General features: G+C 32.9%; 5 protein-coding genes across 12 annotated transcripts; 3 read left to right on the top strand and 2 right to left on the bottom strand.

The window, feature by feature from the left end:
- The first annotated feature begins 24 nt into the window (after positions 1–24).
- LOC116348678 lies at positions 25–844 on the top strand. Its single transcript, XM_031779750.1, has 2 exons — positions 25–319; positions 447–844. Exons 1-2 carry the CDS (start codon positions 73–75, stop codon positions 842–844), a joined length of 645 nt encoding a protein of 214 aa, XP_031635610.1. The 5' UTR covers positions 25–72.
- A 369-nt stretch (positions 845–1,213) lies between these two features.
- Positions 1,214–7,175, bottom strand: LOC116339793 (putative uncharacterized protein DDB_G0282133). 4 transcript variants are annotated; one of them, XM_031765845.1, is made up of 4 exons: positions 4,816–7,175; positions 4,242–4,646; positions 2,027–4,072; positions 1,214–1,959 (listed from the first exon to the last, which is right to left on the bottom strand). In XM_031765845.1, exons 1-4 carry the CDS (start codon positions 5,056–5,058, stop codon positions 1,525–1,527), a joined length of 3,129 nt encoding a protein of 1,042 aa, XP_031621705.1. In that variant the 5' UTR covers positions 5,059–7,175; the 3' UTR covers positions 1,214–1,524. The 4 variants fall into 4 exon arrangements, with proteins under 4 accessions (XP_031621705.1, XP_031621721.1, XP_031621712.1 ...); XM_031765861.1 differs by having other exon boundaries at positions 1,214–1,956; XM_031765852.1 differs by having other exon boundaries at positions 2,027–4,069.
- Positions 7,176–7,477: 302 nt separating this feature from the next.
- Positions 7,478–9,076, top strand: LOC116339830 (thymidylate kinase-like). Its single transcript, XM_031765899.1, has 3 exons — positions 7,478–7,872; positions 7,977–8,343; positions 8,497–9,076. Exons 1-3 carry the CDS (start codon positions 7,632–7,634, stop codon positions 8,675–8,677), a joined length of 789 nt encoding a protein of 262 aa, XP_031621759.1. The 5' UTR covers positions 7,478–7,631; the 3' UTR covers positions 8,678–9,076.
- On the bottom strand, positions 8,758–12,405 carry LOC116339817 (origin recognition complex subunit 1). Of its 2 annotated transcripts, none has more exons than XM_031765888.1 (11): positions 12,036–12,405; positions 11,790–11,945; positions 11,374–11,716; positions 10,908–11,259; positions 10,628–10,841; positions 10,461–10,550; positions 10,148–10,395; positions 9,844–10,076; positions 9,487–9,770; positions 9,104–9,423; positions 8,758–9,002 (listed from the first exon to the last, which is right to left on the bottom strand). In XM_031765888.1, exons 1-11 carry the CDS (start codon positions 12,071–12,073, stop codon positions 8,866–8,868), a joined length of 2,415 nt encoding a protein of 804 aa, XP_031621748.1. In that variant the 5' UTR covers positions 12,074–12,405; the 3' UTR covers positions 8,758–8,865. The 2 variants fall into 2 exon arrangements, with proteins under 2 accessions (XP_031621748.1, XP_031621740.1); XM_031765880.1 differs by having other exon boundaries at positions 10,908–11,716; positions 12,036–12,120; positions 12,202–12,405.
- A 1,948-nt stretch (positions 12,406–14,353) lies between these two features.
- LOC116341914 (leucine-rich repeat-containing G-protein coupled receptor 4-like) lies at positions 14,354–22,018 on the top strand. Of its 4 annotated transcripts, none has more exons than XM_031769324.1 (8): positions 14,354–14,937; positions 15,206–15,369; positions 18,051–18,267; positions 20,114–20,257; positions 20,324–20,449; positions 20,519–20,810; positions 20,900–21,058; positions 21,130–22,018. In XM_031769324.1, exons 3-8 carry the CDS (start codon positions 18,052–18,054, stop codon positions 21,252–21,254), a joined length of 1,062 nt encoding a protein of 353 aa, XP_031625184.1. In that variant the 5' UTR covers positions 14,354–14,937; positions 15,206–15,369; position 18,051; the 3' UTR covers positions 21,255–22,018. The 4 variants fall into 4 exon arrangements, with proteins under 4 accessions (XP_031625184.1, XP_031625176.1, XP_031625202.1 ...); XM_031769316.1 differs by having other exon boundaries at positions 15,084–15,369; XM_031769342.1 differs by having other exon boundaries at positions 14,354–15,369; positions 21,130–21,225; positions 21,309–22,018.
- Positions 22,019–22,492: the final 474 nt, after the last annotated feature.

The following is a 22,492-nucleotide window of genomic DNA, read 5'->3' as shown; positions in this document are numbered from 1 at the left end:
AACAAACAAACGTTATAACATTTATCTTGAAAATAAACAAAAATTAAACGATTACAAGAGAAATTTTTCAATATGAAATACCTTTTGTACTTTGCACTTTTGTTACTTGTAATTCGATTGAATTTTGCATTTCCTGTCGGTATGTATGATGAATACAACGAATTTGAGGATAATTATGATTACGATGATGATCCGTGGTATACTTATGATTTACCTAAATCTGATACACCCGATGTTCATTCTATTCATAAGAAAGACAATATCAACAAACCAATATTCAATCCACGGAAACGGCGAGACCGACGCAAACAACTTCGAGGTAAGTTTTGGTTCACAATAATGGAATGGAGAAAATATTTTATAAAATGTGATTTTTGCTGTTAAAATCTATCATAGTTCGTCTTGTTTGAATCAAAATGTGATAATTTTGTTTTTGTCTTTTGCAGCATCGTACACTGAGCTACACACCTTGCAATATTGTTGGAATCAGCATGATAGTTGCGATAGCATCGGTGCACAAGATACTAAATATGGTCTAACAAATAGCGAAAATCGTCGATTCTGGCATTGCAATTGTGATATGGAATTTTACCATTGTTTGCATCGCGTTAATTCAACACTTTCAAATAATATCGGTGAAATGAATTTTAACTACAATTATCGTTGCTATCGTTTTGATATGAAAATTAAGAAATGCAACGAATATGCCACAAATCCCCATACCCTGCAAGAACGTTGTATCCAATATCAATTGAATTTAAATTCACCGAGAAAAACTCAATGGTTCGATTTACCGTTTTATTCAGGAAAAACATTAAAACATCCGTTGTTTGTTGTAGGTTAAAAAAAGTTTCATGAATTTTCCACAAAATAGATTGTATTTTATCCCAAAATTTTACAAATAACATCGATTTAATAAAATAATTGTACCAAATCTGCAAAGCAAATTTTCATGTTTTTTTTTTTTTTTTTTTTTTTTTCAAAATAATAATTTACTGAACTGATTGTGCAATGAATTTTATTGACACAAACTCGAAACATTAAGATTCAGAATAATTTCGATAATAGTTTTCAAATTGAGTCGACCTTACTTGCATACAAATATCCCATCAAGCGGTCACCGATCAAAAAATACTAAAAACCACCACAAACCTACAGTAATAAAAATCGGCCAATAAAAAAAACGCTTAATATTTGTAGTACGAATGGTATTTTTATTTTCCATTTGTTTTAAGTTCAGTTTCGTTTTAGTTCTGTAATAATTTTTTTATTATTTGTTTTCAATGTTTCTTTGTAAGCATCATGACTCAATATTTGTACAAAGTCTTGCAATCTCATTGTATTATTTATTTTATTAGTGTTTTTAATTCTGTTTGTTTTTATGCCATGCTTTCAATTATCAATGTGATCAAAAAAGTATAGCCAGTCAGTTATAATTATGAAAAAGAAAATTGTCTGTTATTACACAAAAAGCGTATTGATTTGTCTGTAATAATTGACATCCACACATTCCAATAGATTCAATTAGTTATTTTCATCAATGCTATCATTCACCGATGCATGTTCACTGCATCGACTTTGAAAGCAGTGTTCGTCCAAATTCCAATCACAACGTTTTGCGCATGGTACATGCACTTCATTATTACAATTTCGTTGCAAGCAACTCAACATGGCACCATATTGTTTACAAATACCGCATTGATGTCGAACGCTACCCCAAACGGCCGTTTCCAGGCCAACAACTCGTGAACCAATGATATGCACACCAGACGCCCAAACGATACAATCTTCATGTGCCCACACCTCGTATGAAGTGTCGGTGGCCCGTGTCATACCGTAAAAAATATCAATTTCATTGTGTTGTGCATTGCATTCAACAGCATGTCCAGATGAATTCGATGTTGTGCCATTATCAAGTTGATTGAGTTTTCGTTTTTTCTTAACCGATGTCACCGGCTGCTGAAATGAATGGAATTTTCGAGAATGAATTTTTGTTTGCAATGATGACAAAACAATTGATACTTACATTTCCTGCATTTGCCGTTTTTGTGAGTGATTTTGCTGCAACGGCCGATATGTTTTGCATGAATGCCATATTGTTTCGGTTTCGATGCCATGATGATTTGAATACATCATTTTTCGGATCGATTTGTGCCAGCTGAAAATCTTCACTTTCGGTTGATAAAATGAATGGCCCAAATAAATCGCCCAAACCATATTTATGCGGTCCCAATTTACAAAATACACACATCCAACTAATATCAGTGGTAATCGCATCATATTTATTGCTTAACGTACTAACATGCAAACCGCGTACTCTATTCCGATCGGCCGGCCGTTGACTGATGTAATTCTTTTTAAATTTACTTTGCTTTTCGGCAATCTCTTCATTCAATGGTGCATTTATAACATTCACCGAACCATCACGGTCAACATGCACATATGGACCACGGAATTTATTGAGCGTTTCACTGGCCAATGAATCATCTTTTGTTTTCGTTTTTTTAATATCACTTTTCTTTTCAGACTTTTCATTCGATTTTGCATTCTTTTGATTGGTTTTATTATTTGTATTTGTTTGTTTGCCCATTTTACCATTGCATCGTTGATTGGTTGCTTTCTTTTTTGTAGCGGTGGCTTTATTTTTTGGCGTTGGCGATGCATTCGATGGCTGTGATTCACTTGACGATGCAGATATCGTACATTTTGCAACATCATCGCCATTAAATTTATTGGTAGTTTCATTATTCATTGCATTATCGACAGTAGTAGATGTGGCGTTTGGTTCGACACTGACCGAACTCACATCAATATTTGAATGATTATTAATATCATTGTTGGTTTGTTTATCGTATATTAAATCAATTGAATTGGTTGCTTCGAATATTTGTTCCGTTTTATCCGATGTGATGCATGCAATTTCACAATTTTGTTCCGAATTTGATGGTGTTGCAGTCGACATTTTCACCTCATCATGGCAACTATTTTCATGCGTTTTATTTTCAATTTTATCATTTAAATTGGTCTGTATCATTCCGGGTATGACACCATTACCATTACATTTAATCGTATTTTTGTTTGCATGCTCAACAGTATTGTTTGGCGATTTAATCGTTTCCATTGATATTCCATTTGCTATTCGACTATTTTCATATGCGTCCGAAACCAATTTATTTGTATTGCTACCGAAACCATTTTGTTCATTACATTTCACTAATTCTTCCACTTTTTTCACCAAATCATCTGTATTCGGAAAGGTTGCAATGTCATTTGTTAGATTTGCAACCCTGCTCAAATGTCCAAATGCTCCAAATAGATTTAAACCATTCATTTCATCGGTTTGCATTAAATTCGCATCCTTATCACATCGTTCGCCGACCGTTGAATTTGCCATATTTAAATCGTTTGCTTTGCTATAATTCACTAGACCATTTTCAAACATTTCCGGATTCGTACAATGATGACTTAAATCCATTGACTGGGTTTGCGGTGGTTGTACAATTGTTGTTGTCGACGGCGGCAATGGTGACGGCGTTAAAATGTTAGCGGTTGCATCGGAATGAAATGTTGGAAAATTGATGCCGTTTGTTGTATTTTCACTTTTGCTGTGACAATCATTTTTAATGGGTTTTTCACTTTCCAGCGTTGAGGTTTCGGCGGTGGCATTCATTTCATTTGACATGCGAACCGTTTTTTGAGGTTTTCGTCGACGATACCGTCGTCCAATACCATCATCACCATTACATGTACCAGATTGTGAATCTAAACTGTCATCGTTCGATATGTTTAAGCAATTTTTAGCCGTACCTGTGTCCGGCTGACGTGTATGGAAATTCGATTGTGATTTTGACGATATTAACATTGGTGATGGCGATGCGGTATTATTGAACATTGATAAAAGTGATTTTGATAAATCATTTAAATTTGGCGTAATACTGGAAGTGATGGGCGGCGTTAAACCCAATAATTGTTGCAGATGGACAGAATTTGTTAGACTTTCATTTTCAAAAAGATTTGCAGCTGCATTGGCCTCTCTTCCCAATTCCATTGGTTCATTTCGTTGCTTTGACTGCTAATTAATAACGAAAAAGAAAAAAAATAGTATCCAAACAATTATACAAATTCAACTGAGCACTACTGAGCATATAATGTAAAGAAGATCACGTCCAGTAAATTCGTTCGGTCTTCTTCTTCTTTTGTTTTCATAAATAATAAACACAACAAAATGTAGCTTTCCATACCTTTTCATTACCGCCATTAATTCTAAAATTAGGCAAATCACTGTTTAAATTATTTGTGTCACGTGGAATTGTGCTTGATGTGGCTAAATTTCGATTTGTTCGCATCGATGCTAGTTGCTCAGACATTTCGCTTAAAAATGCAATTGGATCCGTATTTAATTTATTATTATCATCAATTTTATTGTTTGTGCTGTCGTCCGGTTCATCGGCCGTTGATTTGATGGCAAAACGATTATTCGATGTGCTTGGACTGGATGAAACTGGATAATTTCGTGGTGATGGTGTCAAACTATTTCGATTTGTATTCGTCGTGGTTGCTGATAAGCTTAAATCAACCGAACTAAAGGGCATTGGATTCGTTGGCGTTCGTACAAATGGCAACAATGGATTCATATCTAATGTGGTCTGGAAATGATGAAGTAAAAAACAGAGAGTAGAAAAAAAAACATATTAGTTATTTTCATTTTTGAAAAAAAAAATCCACAAAAATCAATCACAGAAAAAAAAAAAATAAATCAGACGAATAAGAATGAAAATGATAAAAACAAAAAATAAAAACGAAAATAATAAATACATTTTTCGGATTAGAATTGGCTACAGCAGCCGCTGCTGTAAGTGCCATATAATTGTAAAATGCATCAGCTGGATTGGTGTTTGGCCATATTAATGGTGATGTTCGAAGTGTTCGTTCGCTTGACATGTGGGCCAATTGTGGTGGTTGACGCGGCATATATGACGACGGCACTTGTAAATGATTCCATGAAGACGAATTAACAGGTTGACTCAGTCGACTGTGCGGATTGTGACCAGACGACATCTTGTATACTTTGTTGTAGTGTCGATTTTTAACAATAGCATCCAATGTATTTTATTTTATTTTTTTTTTTTTTAATAATAATAAAGTAAATATACGCAAATCCCTTAAATTCATGTACACACACTCTGTATCATTCGTTTTGATTGGTGTTGTTGTTGTTGAATGCAGCAGCACGCGCACTACGCTCGTTATATATTTCTTTCTCTCTCTCTTTTCTCTAATACAGGCTTGTTTCGTATTTTCTATTGGTCGTAATGTTGTCTCGTAATCACTAGTAATTAATTCATAGCCAAAGACTTTTTTCTCTCTATTTTCGACCAATCGCGCTGAAAACTGTAAAGTTTTTTTTCTTTTTCGTTTTTTAATTTTTTTTTATTCAAAGATATAGAATGAGATAAAATGAAGTGAATCGATCATTTTTTATGCGAGAGAGAGACAGCAAATGAGACAACATGAGACAGAAAATAGAAGGAAAAAAGAATGTAATCAAATAATATATTTCGTTGGTTATTTTCCGCTTGAACTTCTATCATACAATATCTATGTTATGTTTGTTCATTCGATGATTCGCAACACTTTTAACATTTTCATCAATTGTGACTGCTACTGCTTCTGCTTTAAAAGTACACGCACCAACTCACACACACACATAAATAGAGCAACACTTACTAGTTTATGCATCACATTAATAACATCGCCCCTAACAAGATACAATTTTTCAGTATATATGTGAAATGCATTTGTGAATATTGGCGAAAAAAGTGTCTCATTTTCAATTTTCTCTTATCATCTCGCCATCATCATCATCATTGTCATCATGACCAGCAGATGCATGTGTGCTATATCAGTAACCGTTCGAGTCCTTGTTCATTTGCTTAAGCGACCACCATCTCACACAGTATTTTTTTTTTAATTTTATTTCGGTGATTCTGTCTTCACTATTCTGTCTTCCGTGTTCTTTACACTCACACAACCATATGCACTCACTCTATTGTTTATGGATGAAAACACTTGTAAAATTTCGGATAAATTTACAAATATATGCATGTATCACAATAAGAAGTATTAAAAAAAAATCTGTTTAAAGGTTAAATCGACCTTTTCGAAATGTTTTTTTCTGCTTTTCTTAAAACGAAAAATGGTTTTTTAACGAGTTTCTTTGTGTGTGTTTGCATTTATTGTTGTTGTTTTGATGTCTTTTTTTCTTCTTTGTTTTATACACGGATGTCGCTCTTTTGTGTAATTAGAACCAACCACTCTACTTGCGGCTACTTCTTGTTGATTGTATTCTGTTGATTTGAAAGTAAGGCGTTTTGTGATGTGCGCGTGTATTGTACGATTGAATGTGAATGTATTGTAATATCTCTCAGTCAAAAGATTCTGTCAATATTTTTATATTACTGGACGATAAATCTTCGTCACATAAGAAAGTTCAATTTAGCAACAGTGGAATAAGAGAAGAAGAAAAAAAAATTGTCGTTTTAAAACTTGTTATGCTATATGAAACAGTTTTCCACAGACACTCACACACAACACAACCAAATGAATTAAATGTTTATCTTTTCTTCTTCGGTTTTTTTTTTCGTTGGACTAATTCAATATATACACATGAATGAAAGAAAATCACTTCATATTATTTCTTGATTTATTTGTGTGTTTTTTGTTTTGTTCGCACCCCAAACGAAAACTGTAAACTTATGCTCTCTGTGCCTCCAGCACATTTACACTCACTCCAGCAAATATGCTCATGAACTCATAAAAAATACTACTTCTCTCACTTTTTGGCTTTTTCTCTTCTCTCTTTTGTGTGCATATATCCATATATCCATATATCTATATATACATATCGTGTGTCTGCTGGTTGATCTCCGGTCTCTCTAAACAATATTTAAAACATTTGTTGTTTGAATGCATGAATATTATTATTCCACGTAAATTATGACCAGCTATGTTTGAATGTGTTGTTAATTTTTTTTATTTGTTTTCGGTTTTCTATGGCTGCTTGAAATTCAATTATAATAATTTTGGGATTTAACAGAGTTGTATGGATATAAATTATGTATATAGTTAGTTTGTGCAAAACCAACACACATACAGACTCAAAACCATTGTCATTGTGTACTAAATGAAGGTAAAATAAACGTCCTTGTTTCGGCACCGAAACATCCACACACACACAAACGTCTCATACGCACGCACAACGACAAACACAAACCCACATACAAATTCACATGTATTCGTCGTTTAATTTGTGTTTTTAGTACCAACTGACAGCTGTGTGGCAACCAGAAATGCGATAGGTAATAATTTTTTTTGGAGAACAATATGTCGCTGAATAAAATCCATGTTGATTTGACTTTTCTGATTTTTTTTTTCGTTTCGCTTGTCAATTTCAATCTACTACTTCTCTATGTCATTCAATATGTTGTCGAATGAAGTGAAAAAAAATGATCGTTCTTCGTATAAAGAAGTTAGATAATTTTGTCAAATAAATTTAAAAAAAAAGGTAATACAGACAGCTGAATCGCTGAATGTAAAAAGTTGAATATGACGGGTAAAATTGGCGGCAAAACATGACGGCTTCACAAATACTATCTTCATCGTCTCGATTCGTGAGCTGTTTTGTTCATACAACACGAATATTTCAACGAGATAGGAAATCAATCGAATTTTGTTCGCATATTAATTTAATAATAAATAAACAATTTGCATCAAACGCTAGCAATATGTGCAAAAAAATACCATTACGTGGAGCATTGATCGTTTTAGAAGGATGTGATCGATCTGGTAAAACAACACAATGCAAACAATTAGGTAAAATGAGTTTTTTGTTCGTTCGTTCGTTGTTGAAACGCAACCATATTTATTTTTGCGAACGAATGTTTTTAATGGTATCATTTTCGTACGTAATTAATTAGTGAAAGCGCTAGTGGCAAATGGACGACCAGCAAAATACATTAATTTTCCGGATCGTACGACCGAGTGCGGTGCACTGATTAATTCATTTTTGACGAATAAAAAAGATTTCAATGACGAAACCATTCATTTATTATTCACACTGAATCGATGGGAGGCCAAAATGAATATGGAAAAAATGCTACAGGACGGCGTCACACTCATTGTTGACCGATATGCATATTCAGGTGTTGCATTCAGTGCAGCTAAAGGATTGGATATTGAATGGTGCAAAGCTCCCGAAACTGGACTTATAAAACCCGATTTGGTTTTATTGCTAACTATGACTGCATCGGCCATTTCAAAACGTGGTGGATTTGGCGATGAACGGTATGTATCGATAACCGGTTATTAATGCAACTGAATATGATCACATGATTTTGTTGTTTTTTTGGTGACCTTTACGATTATGTTTTTATTGATTGTCTCTTTTTTTCGATTTTTTTTTTCGTCTCTTATGTATTATGTTTTTTACCGGTATAGGTACGAAGTACCTGAATTCCAACAACGTGTCATGAAAGTATATGATGAACTCAAAGACGACAGCTATTGGAAAGATATTGACGCTGACAAATCATTCAATGACTTGCATGAAGAACTATTGTCACACTGCAATCAAGCCATTGACAATATTTCAAATGAAATAATGGACAAACTATGGTGATCACCGTAACTTGTGTTCAAGTGACGAAACAAAATGTAAAATTAATACAATTATATTAATTTATATTATAAAAAAAAGTGTTGAATAGAAACCATTTATTGAATATTGTTTTGTAAGAAATGAACAGATGAAAAATGTTAAAACATGAACTTATGAAAGAAAAAAATTGTTAAAATTAGGATAGTAATTTAATTAACATTAAGTGCATAGTATAAGTCATCGACTGTTGCATTTAGAATGATCTTTTGATATAGACCGGTTGAACTATCCTCTGCAATCAGTAGACGATTGGCTGCCAATGCCATACAAATAATCATTGCTTGGTCTATAATATAAAAAATGATGTATGAATAAATGTGAATGACAATAATAATAATAATAAAGTACAAAAGAGACAAAATAAAATCATGTATTTTGAATATGTACCTTCAGTTGGTGGATTTTTAATGCCCAAAATCGGTGCGAGCGTTCCAATTTGCCAAAAGACACGATGAAATTCGACTTCTTCAATGCCGGTACGTTGAATTTCTGAGGCGACCGCTTGTAAAAATAGCTTTTCAAATTTTGTGCAATTTTTAATGGCTCGCACCTTTGGACTGGCAAACATTTCACTTAGTGCTTGATTAATGTGAGCGAAATTCACTTCAACCGGAACGACACCGTTGCTCTTTTCTTCGGCAATTTCAGTTGCACGCCGACAAATGTCCAATGCACGTCGACAATCACCTGATACAGACGCCACTTTTCTGTTGAATGAATTTCGAATTAATGAAAATGGTCTTTATTGACATGAAATCTTTGTAAAATACCTTGCAACCAGTTGAACTGCATCGGCCATGAAGCAATTCGAGCCAGCGAGTCGTGTCATTACAACCTCTTGCAATTGTTTGAATGAATACGGTTGAAATGTGATGCGTGTTAGACCCAATCGAGAGGCAACTTTTAATTTTAAAACACGTTCGGGCAAATCCATCGTATTTGCGATGGTGATTGCAATTAATCGAGATCCCTTGCGCACAGTCCAATCGAATAAATTGTAAACAACATCCTGTTTTCGATTACATATTATATCAAGCTCATCGACTAGTAATACCTAGAGTGACCCGGAAAAGAGATTCAATTTTATAGAAGTTTTGTAAAAATCCAAGTGCAAATTAAAGCAATACCGTTGGTCGGATGGCTTTTTTCGATCCAGCTGTGAAACGACTTTCAAGCAAATCACGTGCCTGTGCCCATGCCATTGTTTTGCCGGTTAATTGACGATAAATTTGAACATATGCTTGACGTGGTTCTGTCAGTCTCATACCATTTATATCAACAAAATCAAATGCAGGCACTTTTTTCGGTTTCGACTTGTTTTGAATGGTTTTTATTACTTGAGTAACAGTCGCTGTTTTTCCTGTATAAAAATATTGCAATGTTGAATGACATCAGTTTCGTTTCTATCGAAAGATCTTCGAATAAGCTTACCGGTGCCAGGAACACCTGATATATAAATACAACCACCAGATCCATCGGTTAATTTTCCTATGATAAATTCATAAATGCTTGAATACTCTTTTTCACGACATGGCAAACTGGTGGGAACGGCTGACACTTGAAGTCGTTCACGAATCATTTCCAGTTCAGTTTGATCGCCACTTATCACTTCTTGGCGGCTTTGAATCGATGGTGTAAGACCACCAGATCGATAGAGGCTTCTTGTTTGTTGTGGTGTCCTAAAATAAAGACAACATCGAGTTATTTATTTGTGGATTTTCCAAATGAAATGTTATAAACTCACATTGTTGTGCCTTTTGGAGTTTGTGGTGTATGTGGTGTTTTTGCCGCTGTTGTTTGTCGTTTGGATACCGATTTCGGTGTTGTGGGTTGACTGAGTAAAAGAATTTTACACGAATTTTTTTTAATCAGATCAAATTAAATGATGAGTAGAAAATGGTAATTTTTTACCTAATCGCCTTTCCGGTGCTCTTTCGCGTATTTTTCGATTTTTCATTCTCCGGTGAATTATCGTTCATCACAGTGGCGCTAATTTTGTTCTTTGTTTCTAACATTGAGACACGTGTTGAACGGCGTGGCGTTGATTCCACTTTTTTGCTTTGTTCATCAATAATCGGCGGCACCACCATCGTAACTCTGCGAGTCGATTTATTCGTTGGCGTATCTAGATTAATCATCAATAGTAGTATTAGTTTTAAAAAATTAAAAAAAAAATGGTTAAGAATCATACTTTTTGCGCTGTCTGTTCTTAGAATGCTACGACGTTGTTTTGGTGTTTCCGTATTGGAATTATGTTCACACAACACTTTTTTAAATGTCATCTTTAAAGAATCTTCTTTAATTTTTGTCTCAAATGCACCTTCCACTCCCGTAAAGCTATCGTTTAAATTTTTGCGACATTTTTCCATATCTTTCGGTGCTGGTGATGGAAATGTACCATTTCGTGTGGCCGATGATTCCAAACTTGGCGTATGACTGAATTTATTTCGTTTGTTTGGTGATACATCATTATTATCATTTGCGTTATCGGGCGATGCACGTTTATTTGATGGTGATATGTGATGTCGACTGCGTGGCACTTTCTGTACAGATTTATTGACAATTTTAATTGGTGTTATTTTTATGTTATTCACTTCGTTGCCATCATCGGATGTAAGACTTAAGTGTAACTGATTAATGGTCGTGCTTAAACTAACCACCGCTTCGTTTGTATCCTCAGTATCGGTATTCAAATCGGTGTCATAGATTTCACCCAAATTCTGTTGTTCTTCTTCACCAATCTGCCAATCGACTGGCACCAGTTTGTAACATGTTTTTTTCACCAATTTATATCGACATACGTAAGCCATTGAATTTGATTGAAGAAAATCCGTCACCGAATCATTTTCTTTTGCTTTAAATACGACGCATGGGCCGATAATTTTTGTTAATTCAATATTTTTCGACTCAACGATATTCTCGATTAATTCACGTTTATGAAGTTTGATCTTTGAACCATTATCCGATTTCAATTCGATACCCGGCGGCAATTCGTTTTTTCTATTTAAGTAAGTTAAAACAAATTTTTAATATTTCAAATGGTTCAGCGCAGAAATGAATGAAATGTACTTACCGTAGATAGAAAATAACATGAGCACGATTCTGATCGATGATGTGTTTGATTCGAGCAATTCGCAGTCGATTATTCTCATCTTGTTCATCTGCAACCCAAATAAAATCGTTGCGTTTGGGCATATAACCAAGATTCACAACACACTGCTTATTCGCTCTAAATTCCAAAACAAATATAAAGTATCCAAAGTTTTTTATGCTGTCAAAAATTTGCTTTACACAACGACTTATATTACTTTACACTTACAATTGATTTCGAATTTCGGCAACATGTTCCATTTTCATCGCTTTGTTTTTACCTCTCTTTGTTTTTTTTTTTTGGTTTTTTTGTTCTATTTCGTCAACAAATGGTATTTTCGGTGAATTTTTGTCAACTCGGCGAAATTGATGCGTAAAGGAAATAGAACACTCACCTTACCTGTGTGAAACACAATGCCCTCACTTATATGATTGATTGCAATGAATTTTGTTGAAAATCGCATACAATCAACGTTAAAATCAATGATTGTTCTTTCTTAAAACAAATAAAATATGGATTTTTTAAAAGGAATTCTCAATAAAATATCCAAATTAGAGAAATCGAACCACTGAGGTCGATTGGTGTGTTGACAGTTGTTTCGTTGACAAACAATTTCGCGCCAAATATAGCAGGGTTGGATTATGTGTAGAATTCGTTGTGTTTTGTACACCCATGATTCAAATTCAGCAATCGGCACATTACTGTTGAAATACACATATTTTAATTTTAAAAAAGAAGATTTTCGACATAATGTATAGAACAATGATCAAAAAGTGCGCCTTCTGATTTGTTGATGCCACTTTTAGCTGGATGCATCCAGATCATGAATTTATGATGGCTTAGACTAGATCTTTTTAAATGATCTTATTTCAACATCTTCTCTTAATTTGAAAAATATTTTAAAAAATTTATTAAAATTGATTTTTTCAACTTTTGCTTCAATTTGCAATACAAAATAAGATAATCCACCTTTTATTCCTGATGAGGTTCATGAAGTCCGTTAGTCATTGGATCGCAGTATTTAATTTTTCCTTTCGTTTTTACTTTGGTCGAACGATTTTGTCAATGTGGCTTTTAACTTGTTCACACATAATAATGGAATTCGTATAACTGAAAAAGGTAATTGAATTTATTGGCCCATCTTCATTACATGCTAGACACCTTTACAAACTAACATGTAAAATCACTTGAAGACATCACGTGCCTTTGGATCAATATTACTACTCGAAAAATCACAGTCCATAAAACCCACGTAGTTTTTTATGTCCCACAATACAGTTGTTGTTGTTGTTCACATCAAGCACAGAACAAATAACTAATTGTTGCGAGAACAATTCATCAAGTTATACCTGGCACTTATCGTAAATATTAAAAGTGATTGTCAATTTACACGTGATACTTACTTTTTGCCATTTTTTGATTCAACATGCGACTTTTTACGAAAAAAAATAAATATCAAAAAACCATTTAAATGCTCTTTCTAGACCAATATGTGTGAAGTTAATGAAAAATTATCAAAATTCATTAGATCACACTTTGAAATAATGGCAGAGATCTTTCAAAAATTACTTTGGTCACCAGACAATTTGGTTATTCATTTGAAAAATAAAAAATATATATAAACAAAAAAAAAACAATTGTATGTTTTTTTCTACTTACCATTTTACTATTTCTGGAATATCTCAATGTTTTTAATCTATGTTGAGGCATTCTTATTGGAACTTTTAACATTCGATTTTGGATGATTATCATATGTATTCAAAGTTTATCTTAATAACGCTAATTGATCACTAGAAAATAGTTTTTGACAAGAAAATAGAAAATTTCATGGACAATCAGCATTACTAGATTGTGCAACATCGATATTTTCTGTTAAAAAAATACTGTCGCTGGATGATTCATAACATTTTATTGGCATGAATAATTGATGTTAGTTTACATCAACTAAATCGAATTCGCCGAATTTTCAGATTTTTTTATGATTTCCCATATTTTTGGCAATTTTTAAATAAGCAACTGACATTTTATATAAATAAAATGAAACGCAAAAAAAAGAGACGAAAAGAAATAAAAAGAATTTCTTCGAAACTTTACCAGCGAAGGAGCGTGACCATAAATTAAATACATTGTTTATACAATTGTTTGCATCATACCACCGCAAAGAAAAACAATAAAAATGAGATTATAAACAATTAGACCGAAAAGTTGGTTAGCATAAAGACTTTGTAATCGGATTCGGTAGAATTGTGCGCACACAGCATCGGCAGGATCAATTCTTTTAATTTTGTTTTTCTCTTTGTCGTTTACATATTTCTCTTAAATGTATCCAAGAACATCGGACAATACGGATAGAACGAGAGAGTTTGTATAATTTGATTAAATTGGCTTCAGAAAAAAAAACCACTCAATTGATTAAAACACACCAACACAGTGCTATGCAAACAGTTAATACTGTGCGGCATGCAAAGGGAAAAGTGAAAAATTGAAAGGCCACTATAACGACTAATTTAAGTGATATTTTGTCGTCGATCTGTTCGGTTGGGCTGAGCGCGCCGAGTATATGTGTTCTTTTCGTAACGAATATATATGACAAAACGAATTGAACTGAAAAAAACTCAATTGAATGATTCAAAAACATAACAAACACAAGTGAACATAAAAAAAAAAACAAATAAACAGCAAAACGGTAATACAACGGCATTCGGGCACTAACAGAGACATACATGTTAACTGATTAGTCGCACAACGAAATTCGTATCGAATGGAAAGCTTCGTTGACATGCACACACTCATCAAACACATTCTAGTCGAAAGAAGATTGTGCGCGCAACCAACTCAATTACACAGTCATTCAATGTTAATTTGGCTATCGTTAGAATCGGCTAGATTCTCGATTGTGAGCGGTTACAATTTTAAAGTCGATTTCGAACAGGAATAACGAAAACTCGTCCAAACGGATGAGAACGCAAAATGCATCAGCATGAGAAATGATGTTCAAGATTTTTTTTCTCTCGATTGAGTGAATTAAATGCGAAGACGTTATTGTGAAGTGAATATGATTGGTGGGTGCTTTTAAATTGTGTCGTGCATTGGGATTAAATTAATTTGACCGACATAGTTTGACCAACATGTGAGTGCCATTGAGTTTCTCAATTCAAAAATTGATTAGTATTTGCGACATTTTATTCTTGTTCGCATTTTTATCATATTCTGATTGTAAGTGATCGATGAACTATAACGACAAAAAAATAATAATACCGATTTTGATCTGTGCAGGAATGCAAATTAGTGAATCTAGAAACAAATTAGCTGCTGATTGGAAAAATTCTAATTAACAGTGAATCGAATGAAATTGTGAAAAAAAATGTACATTTCATTCTCTAATCAAACCGAAATAGTTATTTTGATCTATAGTTTGAATATGCCGTCGACTATCAGTAGCTAACAATTCACAACGTTTACATAAGAATAGTGTGCGTGTGGTGACATTGAAGAAATATCATTCGGAAAAACTCTTATCGATATCCTGAATTTGTAAAAAATCAACAACAAGTGATTTCAGGTAGGTTTTATACTGTGTGGTCTTCGTCTTTTTGGTTCGGTGAATTTATTCCTTGAAAACAGTTTTTATCCCTTTTATTGATCAGTGCCGTTGATATTTTACAAAATGAAACATTTGAAATTGCATGCCGTTTTTGTTTTGTTAAAAATTAAATTGAGTTGCTTGAACTTTAAATGCATTTGAACGTAAGTTGCGTTTGCAGCATTTAAAATTATCAATTGACAACAATTACTCACGCATTAATTGAAAGATTTAATAGAAGACATTATTTATCTTATCACAAATGAGCACAAAAACAAATTGAGATAATGCAGTTCGGTTTCGATTCGTTTTCATGAGGTGTCATAGTTTTATGGTTGATTGTGTGATTCAAAAGAGAGGAAAAAAAATGGTTTTATTTGAACGAACAACATTGTAAAAATATTAAAATAAATAAAACATTTTGAAACTAGCTTGCACACCCGAAAAAAAGAGTATCATCGAAATATCTAGAAAGTGACGAATTTTAGTGTCATCACAGCATAAGAATGAGAGCAAGAATATCATCTTTGATAGAAATGTCTTGAATTTTTTCGTTGATTGAATGAATGGAAGCCAGTTTCATTTTTTATCAACTGGTTTCACAAGCAATATGAACATACAAAACGAAAACGGTACTCGTTACATTAGAGATAATAAAACTTTTAGTGATTTCGAAATTGATTTGGTGTATTTTGAACGACGAATAGTTGGTTTTATTTGAACATGATTGAGTGACATGCGATAGGTGCAAAGAAAGGGGGGTTTTACCCCCTCTATCATATAGGGGATACCCGAGTATACCGGCGACGCTCTTTACAGATGAAAAATAAGGTTTTCCCTTCTGAACTTTTATCAGTCAATATGCTAGTATTTTTTTGGTGATAAACTGATGACCTTCTGCTTTTCACTTTTTCCCTCTCAAATGCATTTGCCTCAGTCTAAATAATATCGAAAATCACATGCAAACATTTCTTTTCGTCGTTTTTCCCTTTGCAAAAGTGAACCGAGTACTTTTATAACAAAATAAATAGAATTTTTCTTTGTGGATGACCATATTTTAGTGAGTGGCAATAATGTGACATTGTTTTAACAAATTTATTATGTTTTTCCTTATCGATTGTTCTCACAGAAAAAAGCGGATATTTTAAACCCAGAAATCGGTTTTAATCACAGCGGAAATATTTCTGGGTTTTAGTTAACCGAAAACCCGAAAAACCAGATAAGACTAAAATTTGAGGTTTACATTTTTTTCGTCTTTTCTACTCTCTTTTTGCTGATATGAAACTCTCGAAGACTCGGTACAATGCAAAAAATAATGAATTTTTTTTTTTCGCTTTTTCGACTCTTTTTTGCTGTTACTATGCATATAAACATATGAAACTCTCGGTATAATGCGCAAAAATATCGGCTTTCCGATTAACTAAAACCCAGATATCATTCGGCTGTGATTTAAACCGATTTCTGGGTTCAAAATATCCGCTTTTTTTCTGTGAGTTTGCTCACAAAAATATGTGTGCAGTATTTTTTCCGGTTTTTTAAAAGAAGCAATTGATGCGCAAACGTCCGAATGACTGCGTGAATGAATTTACTGCTACTGCAATAGCGGCAGCTGAACAGCTTGAAGTGAGTTCAATAAAAGAAAAATTTGCATATTTAATGAGTTTGATCAAATCGAACAATCAATTAGATCATCGGATGAGCGAGCAAATCGTTTTCGGTTCCGTGTCATCGACAATTTCAATTCTCTGTAGGCTTGTTGCGTTTTAATTTATTTATTTTCCGAGTGTGTTGTTGTTTTTTTTTTGCGTTGTTGACAATATTTCGGCTTCAATTTGTCGAAGTTCTGCAAAGCTATCTAAAAACGATCGAACTATTTATTGAGCCCCCAATAAATGGGCTTGATCTCTTGTGTGTGCGGAAATAAATGGCATCGAAATGCATCTATCTGAGTTGAAAAAAAAAAATGACCGGCAACCGGAACAATGCAAATGCAGTTGATATTTCAGCCAAATATACCACCCAATCAACCCAACCTTCGGACACACACAAACACATACATATTTTTCGACTGCATTTCTGTTGCACTCACAAAACAACTATCTCATCAAATGTTTATAAGTGCATTCTATTCAAACCGATTATTGTTAAGTGACAAACAATCGATTTACGCTCTTTCATTCATACAATTGTCACTGCCGAAACGAACGAAATTGCAATTGCCGTCACTCAATTTGTTTAGCTAAATGTGAATCGATTTCGTTGTATGCATACGATTTAACTGCAATTATGGCACATTTGTTAAGTCTAAACCTACCTGTCATTGCATTCATTATTAAATAACATGAGTTTGTGGAAAAAAAATGTACAAAACAAACGATGAAAATAAATCTATCCCAGATTTGAAACATGTCATACAATGCAAATGATATGTTTGCTTAAATGATCAAATGTCAGACTTGACCACCAAATTGCATGCATGCTAATTTGAAATTCGTCAGCAAATTGAATCAAATAACATGAAAAATCAACTTACTGCAGTTCCCTTTTTTTTGTTTCTTTATCGCGTAATTGAAGATTCTAAGAAAATGTTTGTTAGGCTTAGTTATGGAATTTGTTCGTTTAATTTTTAAATTCTTGATTTTTTTTTTCATTTCTTTCAGGATGAATATCGCTGTAGTTGCCTTTGTTTCTCTAGTTTATGCGACATCATTTATTGATGGCACGTACGGATCTGGCATGGCTATGCCTACAGCCACTGACAAAAATCTGTTAAAGAAAGAATATTGTGAACCCGGAGCTGCATATAAGTTGTTTGGCTACGATTGCTCCGACATGGGTTTGGTAGATGTACCACAAAATCTACGAAGCAGCGTTAAAGTAATTTATTTTGATATTTGGAGAAAAAAAAATATTCAGCATGACTTTTCATTAAACTATCTCCCGATCCTATATCGCACGCATTCATTCTCTTTATGTTAATTCCACTAGATCACGTTATAATAATATACATTTATTACATTCGGCATTGTCTATGCGATGACTCTCCCCATATTTAATATGCATTCGAAATGTGCAACCAGAAGATGTGTACGCAATGATCATTTTCGTATTTCGAAATATTGTTCTTAATTGATAGGTCAATTTAAAAAATGTATATTTCGTACAAACAATTACAATTCAGACACAAATCAAACGACATAAACATATAGAAGAAGAAAATAAACCAACATAGACGCACACATACACATACACACGCAACCAAGCAATTTAAATTAATTTAGCGTTCGGCAAAGGAAAGTGCCATTCTCAAATTAGTCGTTTAATTTCAACGCATTCGAAATAAGAGACACAAAGACGGTCAAGAAATAAGATTCAATTATATTGTGTCAGTGAACGGGACAGAGAGAGATAAAGAATAATATGAATGATTTCATTTCATCTGTTCACATTGTGAATTGAAGCAAAATATTTATATATATAACATAAATGTCATCTTCAAATTCCCATTGTCTAATGTCCAAAAAACGGCGATTTAGAAATTTTATTTATCCACTTTGAAGCATAATTTGCTTTTAATGTAACACAAAGAAAAACTGAAATGTAAACAAAAAAATTTAGAATCAATAAACATTATGAACACATCGACCATTGCTCGAACTTTGCTTAATAACTTTTACATATGAAAAGATGTGAGGGTTTTTAATTAAAGGCATGACGATTGTTTCTATCATCCGTTCCCACTTGATTCATTTTGTTCTACATGGTTGACATCAATATAACAACGTGTATTGATCATTTTTCTACTTGAATAATTTGTAAACAAGTAGTAGTAAATATGAAAATTACATATTTTTTCCCATGTAATCTACAAAATTTGTAGATTATTCAATTTTGGCGAAAAAATATATTAAAACCACCAGAAATTGTATCAAAATACCAAAAATTGAATAGAATTTTTAGGGTAATTTTTATTGAGAACGTGTCAATTATTTTTATTGGACATTTAACATAACAAATAATTTCAATAGAAACACATTTTATTCAGTCACCAACTTCAAACAATGTTTTCAGTGGCAATTTGTCTCTAATTTTGAATAATCTACAATGTATTGTAGAAACTGTGGAGTATACATCAGTAATGTGCGAAGGGAGGGGAGGGGGGGGGGGGCTTTTCCCCCCCTGTGATTTGGATGGGACAAAAATTTTTCGTGAAAATTATTCGAATTTGCTAGGGTTTTTCACGAAAAAAGTGAAGACCTTTTTTTTTTTTTTTTTAGCTCATCAATGTAGAAAATTGAGGAGAATTCTTTCAATTTGCTAAGGTTTTTGGTTCCGAGAGATTTTTTTCCGATTTGCTAGAGTTTTTCGCGGAGAAAATTCTTTCGATTTGCTACGGATTTTCGCCTCAAAAAGTGACTTCCAAAAAAAAAAAAAAAATAAATAAAACGAAAATTTGTCTGATTCGCTAGAGAATTTTTTGTTTTTGAAAAATCACCCCCCCCCCCTGTAAAATGTAGCTCGCACATTACTGGTATACATATTGTACGTAAATTACATTTTTTTTTGATAATCGTGTAGATTTGCCAACCCAGTGCGCTCCGAATGGAATTTTTTTCTTTGATAAATGCAGAAGTTTCGATTTTTGTTTGGCTCTCATTGTTTTAAGATTTCAATTGAATTTTATGCAAAATCAATCAATTCTATATATTATTGGATCTTATAGATTCTGGACTTGTCGATCAATCGAATCAGAGAATTAAAGAAAACATCATTCAAACGATATTCCGATATCAAATTATTATATTTATTTGATAATAAGATAAAGAATATCGAAGAAGGAACATTTGCCCATTTGACAAATCTCGAGGTAATGACACAAAAAATTTCACGCAGAGGATTCTCTAAATTGATATTAATAATTTATGATTCATAGGCCATTGACCTTTCAAGTAACACCTTAGTAACCATTTCAATAGAGCTATTCGAGCTGCCACGTCTAAGGAATTTGTACTACAGTGACAATCCACTGTCGCAGGACCGCATCGAGGCTGATTTAAAGGTAATGAAGATAAATATTATCTCTTTGAATATTTAACCACTTTTATCCATTATTTCACTCAATGTTCAGCATTTAGAAAAACCGATAGCCGCTCCGTTACAGAAACTATTTATGGCCGAATGTAGTTTAACATCGATTTTAGATTTTGGAATATTACCCGATCTTGTCCATTTGAATATTTCATTTAATGTTTTAAATGAAATAACGCCACAACAATTTTCACCATTTTGTAACTTGCGAACGGTTACAATTCAAAATTCAACCAAATTAAATCCGTGCACGTGTAAATCATTGCAAGCATACTTTGATCGAAGGCTTATCTTTTTAAATCACACATTCGATTGCCAAACACCCCATGAAGGTATGAGAATTTTACTTTTTAAAAAAAATCGAAAATTTATAAGTGCAGTAAGATGAGTATGTGTCTTTTTAAATTGACAATTGTTTCAGAAGAAGTATATTGTTCGGAATCAGTGAATGCAACAGTCGATTCGGACGAATACAATAAATGCTTGGTCAGAGTTGAAGAGAAGATACGCGAAGAAAAATCCAGAGAAATGTGGCTTCGAATCTCAATTGGTTTGGGCGTATTTTTTGCCATTTTTATTTGTAAGTTTTCAATCATTTTTAAACTATATTCGAATGGATCTTATTCAAAATAAAAATAAATTTTATTTCAGTTGTACTATACTATTTCCATCGACGCAATGCACAGCGAACCAAACAGTTAGAAAAACAATCAACAAAACTACGACACATTCATCAAACTCAAAACGGTAATGTCGAAGTATTACTTACCAAATAAATCAATCGATTCTGATTTCTGTAAATAGTTCCGTTCATCTTTTGATGTTTTTAGCCTCTAATTAAAAACAGCACCATAACACAAATTTAATATTACCATTTTTATTGCGTATCACAAACAATGGGAGGAAATGACACCAAGTTTTAAAATTGGCGCGCTGTTTAGTTTCGATTTGAGTTGTTAAATTACATTGAGGTCCCCTTTGAAATTCGGGGCGCCACCGTTGGCTCAAAGAGACTTGAAGTCTTCACATCCTTCCATTGATCACAAATATTTGTTTTAATTAATGTTTGTTTCAAAATTATGTTGTTAAGTGTGTTGTATTCAAGCAAATGAAACAAAAATTTTGTTTGATTTTTTTTTTCAATTTTCCAAAACATTTTTTGAAAAAAAAAAAAAATCAAAAGAAATTCTAAGTTAAGTTGTGTGCAAACCAAATGTAATGACATTATTTTAAGATGCTTTCTAGCCATATAGCCAAAGATTGCATTTATAAACTCAACCAGCTGGCAACGGCATCATCATTTCCATCAATAGAATAAGAAATAGAAACCAAAAACCAATGAAAATGACAAATGTTAACATCTCTTAGAAATTATAAAGCGCAGAAATTAAGACATTTCATTGTGATAAAAGAAAAACTAGAACTTATGCGACAATAATAGATTTTATAGTCAGCGCTGCATTGAGATTTTTATATTAACTTAGTTATAAGATACATAATATGTATGAGTCCATAATAAAACCGAAAAAGACAAACTTTTTATTAAATTGTTTTAATTGAGAAATTTTTCGTTTTTTTACCTTTTCTTATTTTTATTTAGCAATTTTATTATTTAATTTTTGAAGATTTAATTTTATTTAAAAGAAGAAAGAGAGAAATAAAAAAAAATGTTATCAATTTTTTTTTTCAATTTATCAAGGCATTGTAACAGATTTTCTTTTTGTTTTCGAATTGAAAATTCTTAAAAAAGATCATTGTTTGAATCGAGAATACAATCAGTAGCTGGATTATCAGTTAAATCACGCTTTGTTTCGCTTTACTTCTATCGAAGTATCCAAAAGCTACAGGATACTTCCTACACAAACTGCATTTAGGAAAAGGTTCGTGAATACTGACTAAAATCATTTCATTTTTCACCTTTTTTGTCCATAAACTTGAGACACATCCAATAAACACTAGTTTTCATTTTTTTTGCTAGAATGGAAATCCTTTAATTAAAATTAAAGCCAAATAT

Source organism: Contarinia nasturtii, unplaced genomic scaffold, assembly GCF_009176525.2.
Source record: "Contarinia nasturtii isolate CC-2019 unplaced genomic scaffold, AAFC_CNas_1.1 Cnas_scaffold_129, whole genome shotgun sequence".
In the NCBI taxonomy this organism is placed as follows: Eukaryota; Metazoa; Arthropoda; class Insecta; order Diptera; family Cecidomyiidae; genus Contarinia; species Contarinia nasturtii.
Note: the sequence above shows the minus strand (reverse complement) of the source record. Positions and strands in the feature narration are given on the sequence as shown.

Coding starts and splice junctions, on each gene's coding strand:
- LOC116348678 (XM_031779750.1), top strand. CDS start 73: ATGAAATACCTTTTGTACTTTGCACTTTTGTTACTTGTAATTCGATTG. Junction 320..446: donor CCGACGCAAACAACTTCGAG/GTAAGTTTTGGT, acceptor TGTCTTTTGCAG/CATCGTACACTGAGCTACAC.
- LOC116339793 (XM_031765845.1), bottom strand. CDS start 5,058: ATGTCGTCTGGTCACAATCCGCACAGTCGACTGAGTCAACCTGTTAAT. Junction 4,647..4,815: donor CCAATTCTAATCCGAAAAAT/GTATTTATTATT, acceptor CATCATTTCCAG/ACCACATTAGATATGAATCC. Junction 4,073..4,241: donor TTAATGGCGGTAATGAAAAG/GTATGGAAAGCT, acceptor GTTATTAATTAG/CAGTCAAAGCAACGAAATGA.
- LOC116339830 (XM_031765899.1), top strand. CDS start 7,632: ATGACGGCTTCACAAATACTATCTTCATCGTCTCGATTCGTGAGCTGT. Junction 7,873..7,976: donor AACACAATGCAAACAATTAG/GTAAAATGAGTT, acceptor GTAATTAATTAG/TGAAAGCGCTAGTGGCAAAT. Junction 8,344..8,496: donor GGTGGATTTGGCGATGAACG/GTATGTATCGAT, acceptor TTACCGGTATAG/GTACGAAGTACCTGAATTCC.
- LOC116339817 (XM_031765880.1), bottom strand. CDS start 12,073: ATGAAAATGGAACATGTTGCCGAAATTCGAAATCAATT. Junction 11,946..12,035: donor GCCGAAATTCGAAATCAATT/GTAAGTGTAAAG, acceptor TTTGGAATTTAG/AGCGAATAAGCAGTGTGTTG. Junction 9,424..9,486: donor GCAGTTCAACTGGTTGCAAG/GTATTTTACAAA, acceptor TTCATTCAACAG/AAAAGTGGCGTCTGTATCAG.
- LOC116341914 (XM_031769324.1), top strand. CDS start 18,052: ATGAATATCGCTGTAGTTGCCTTTGTTTCTCTAGTTTATGCGACATCA. Junction 20,258..20,323: donor CCCATTTGACAAATCTCGAG/GTAATGACACAA, acceptor TATGATTCATAG/GCCATTGACCTTTCAAGTAA. Junction 20,811..20,899: donor TTGCCAAACACCCCATGAAG/GTATGAGAATTT, acceptor CAATTGTTTCAG/AAGAAGTATATTGTTCGGAA.